The sequence below is a fragment of the Papilio machaon genome, chromosome 29, assembly GCF_912999745.1.
Source record: "Papilio machaon chromosome 29, ilPapMach1.1, whole genome shotgun sequence".
Taxonomy (NCBI): Eukaryota; Metazoa; Arthropoda; class Insecta; order Lepidoptera; family Papilionidae; genus Papilio; species Papilio machaon.
The window spans coordinates 4375580-4378749 of NC_060014.1; the positions used below are offsets into that span (position 1 = coordinate 4375580).

Consider the following 3170-nt stretch of genomic DNA (forward strand, 5'->3'; position numbering starts at 1 on the left):
GGGCGTGGCACTTTTACGACAAATTCCAAAAAGTGCCCCGATTTCGACGTGTTATATATCGGGAGATGCGTCTCAGTGAGACAAGCCGACCGATATAGTTTTTAGGGTGGACAGAGACCATAATAGTTTAGTTTTTAGTGTTTAAGTGCGTATCTTAGTGTTTGTAGAACTTTACTTATGAAAAGTCTACAATCGCTATGAGCGACCGAAACAAAGCGGCTTACGACATGGGGGAGGACACCTCCATGTCGGACTACACGTGCTCAGAGGACGAGGGCGCCTCCGGGCGCCGGCTGGGAGCTGCGGGCGCCGCGTGCAGCGAGGACGCTGCAAGGCAAAACAAGGGAGGTAAGCCGCGGTCAGCGGGCTTTAAATTACAGTTCCGAACGGGAACGACCCATAAACGGCCGTTGGCCGCTACATCCGCGGATGAGGACGCCCCGGCCGTGGCGCATAAAGTGGCCTCGTCTTCGACGAGGGGCCGCGTTAGGCGCCCGGTAGGGGTTTACAGCTTCCTCAAGGAGGCTAAAGACTACTTAGCTGATGGGGGGGACAGTGAGGGGGAGGACCCCGACCCAAGTTACCGCCCACGCGGGAGGATAGCGAGCCCCATAGTGGCTTCAGCAAAAGCCTCTGACGACGGGACCCCCGACGCCCTATCCAGGGGCACGGTCGAGGCCCTCGCCGAGGAGGCTCTAAAAAGTGTAGAAAAGATAAAGGAGGAAATTAAGAAGAGCGGCCACCTAAAGGGTACCGTGTGGGGGCAAATTAACCGGGCCACTAAATGTGTTGTTGAAGCGGTCGAGGGCCTTCGCGACATAACGCCTGAAGAAGAACAGCGTAGGCTCCGCGCGGACAATGCTCGCCTTTCAAGGGAGCTGGATATTGTCCGCAACGAGCTGCGTGCCTTCAAACAGGCGTACGTGGAGTCGCAGCGGAAGTCCGCTGCAGCCCCGAGAGAGGCGACAGGGCCCCAGCAGCCCAACTTTGAGGAGGTGCTCAGATGCGCCATGGAGGAGATGAAGGGGCAACTCCTGCAGTCGGTAGGCGGGATGATCAATGCCCGCCTACAAGACCTGGAGATGCGCCTTCCTCCGGAGCCCGTCATGAGGCCCCCTCTGCGTGCCGACCAACGGCAGCCGCCGCCGCCCCGTCACAAGTCCCGATCGGGGCTCGTGGAAGGCGCCATGGAGGTGGATGGGGAGGCCCAGCCACCCCAGGCGCCCACACCCAGGGCGGTAAAGAAGGCGCCGAAGAAGGGCGCCGCAAAGCGGCCGACTGCCCCCCCGCCTCCTCCTCCCTCCAAGGGAAAACAGGGGGCAGGACAGGCAGAAGTAATTCCTCCCCCCCCAACCGCTGGAACAAGCGGAGAGGGGGAAGCCCAGACGGGGACTGTGGGCAACTCCTGGTCCGAGGTTGTCCGGCGGAAGAAGAGGGGAAATGCCGCTGTCGCTGCTTATTCCCCCCCCTCAGCCGGAACAACCCGGCAGATCGCCCCGGCCCCACCAAAGGCCGTTAAAATCGTGGCCCCAAAAACCGCGGCCATAGTGGTGACCCTCAAGAAAGGGGCCACCATGACCAATGCGGAAGGGGCCACGACTGACGCGAAGTACACCGAGGTCCTGGCAAAGGCCAGGTCCTCGATATCCCTGAGGGAATTCGGTTTGGAGTCGGTCAAGATCCGAACGAGCATGACCGGCTCCAAACTGATGGAGGTCGGGGGGACCTCCCCCGAGGAAACTGCTGACCGCCTTGCCGCCGCCCTGGTGGAGGCAGTAGGCAGCTGGGCGGACATCACCCGCCCAACCAAAATGGCCGTCCTCAGGATCACCGGTCTGGATGACACGGTGACCACTGAGGAAGTGGCGGCCCAACTGGCATCGGTCGGCGGATGTCCCCCCGGCTCCATGAAAGTAGGCAACATCAGGCCGAGCTTCTGGGGCGGCGGCTCCGCCCTGATCAAGTGCCCAGCGACTGCTGCTAAGGCAATCGTGAAGGCGGGACGAGTGGCCATCGGATGGACGATGGCCACCGTCAAAGCAGTGGAGGCCCAGCCATTGCGATGCTATAAATGCATGATGCTGGGCCACACTCGCGCTCTATGCCCAGCGGAGGCAGAGAACGGGCGTCTCTGCTTCCGCTGCGGCAGTGAAGGGCACAAGTCGGCAGAGTGCGAGGCCCCCTGCAAATGCACCGTGTGTGCAACGACGGGGCGCCCACACTCACATGTGATGGGGGGTGCCAAGTGCACACCCCCGTCGGTGAAGGGCAAAGCCCCGTCGTCGAGCAGAGTGCCTCGCACTCAGCCCCAACCGCACGGCAGCCGCAGGGCTGAAGAGGAAGAAATGCAGGTGTCCTAATGCCTAGACACCTGCATTTCGAAATTTTACAGACGAACACCAACCACTCTGCCCGCGCACAGGACCTGCTCATGCAGTGCCTGGCAGAGTGGAGAATTGCTGTTTCCGTCGTGGCTGAGCCCTACTTTGTCCCCCCCCAACCCAGTTGGTTCGGGGACACAGAGGGCTCAGTAGCCATAGTGGTGCCGCCATCGAGTCAGCAACACCTCTCCCTCAGGGAGAGAGGAGCTGGCTACGTGGCGGTCAACTGGGGAGAAGTAGTACTCATAGGAGTATACTTCTCCCCAAACAGGAACCTCCGGCAATTCGAGAGGTTCCTGGATGGCCTGGAGCCGGTTGTGCAGAGAGCATCACCGGCCCAGGTCATCGTGATGGGGGACCTCAACGCTAAGTGCGCAACGTGGGGGTCCTCCATCACTGACCTGAAAGGGGCGCTTCTCCGGGACTGGGCCGTCATGATCGGCTTAGTTCCGGAGAACCAAGGCAACGCCAACACGTGCGTGCGCCGACAAGGGGGATCAGTCGTGGACGTCACGTTCGCGACCCCCGGCATCGGTGCACGCATATCGTGTTGGCGTGTCCTTGAGGAGGTGGAGACCCTGTCCGATCATTTGTACATCCGGTTCAGGGTCTCCACCGCGCCCCAGGGGTCACAGGCCCGGACGGCGACGGCAGGACGGCGAGGCGCTGAGGGCTTCCCAAAGTGGCAGCTCTCACGCCTCGACCCTGACCTGGCGGAAGAAGCCGCCATCGTCCGGGCATGGGCGGAGGAACCCCCCCAAACGGTGGGGGTCGACGAGAGGGCGGCGA

At 61.6% G+C, this 3170-nt stretch overlaps 1 protein-coding gene across 1 annotated transcript; it reads left to right on the forward strand.

Annotated features, from left to right (window-relative positions):
* Positions 1-227: 227 nt before the first annotated feature.
* Positions 228-2360, forward strand: LOC123722732 (spermatogenesis-associated protein 21-like). Its single transcript, XM_045685247.1, has one exon. The coding sequence runs from the start codon at positions 228-230 to the stop codon at positions 2358-2360; it is 2133 nt and encodes a 710-aa protein (XP_045541203.1).
* Positions 2361-3170: the final 810 nt, after the last annotated feature.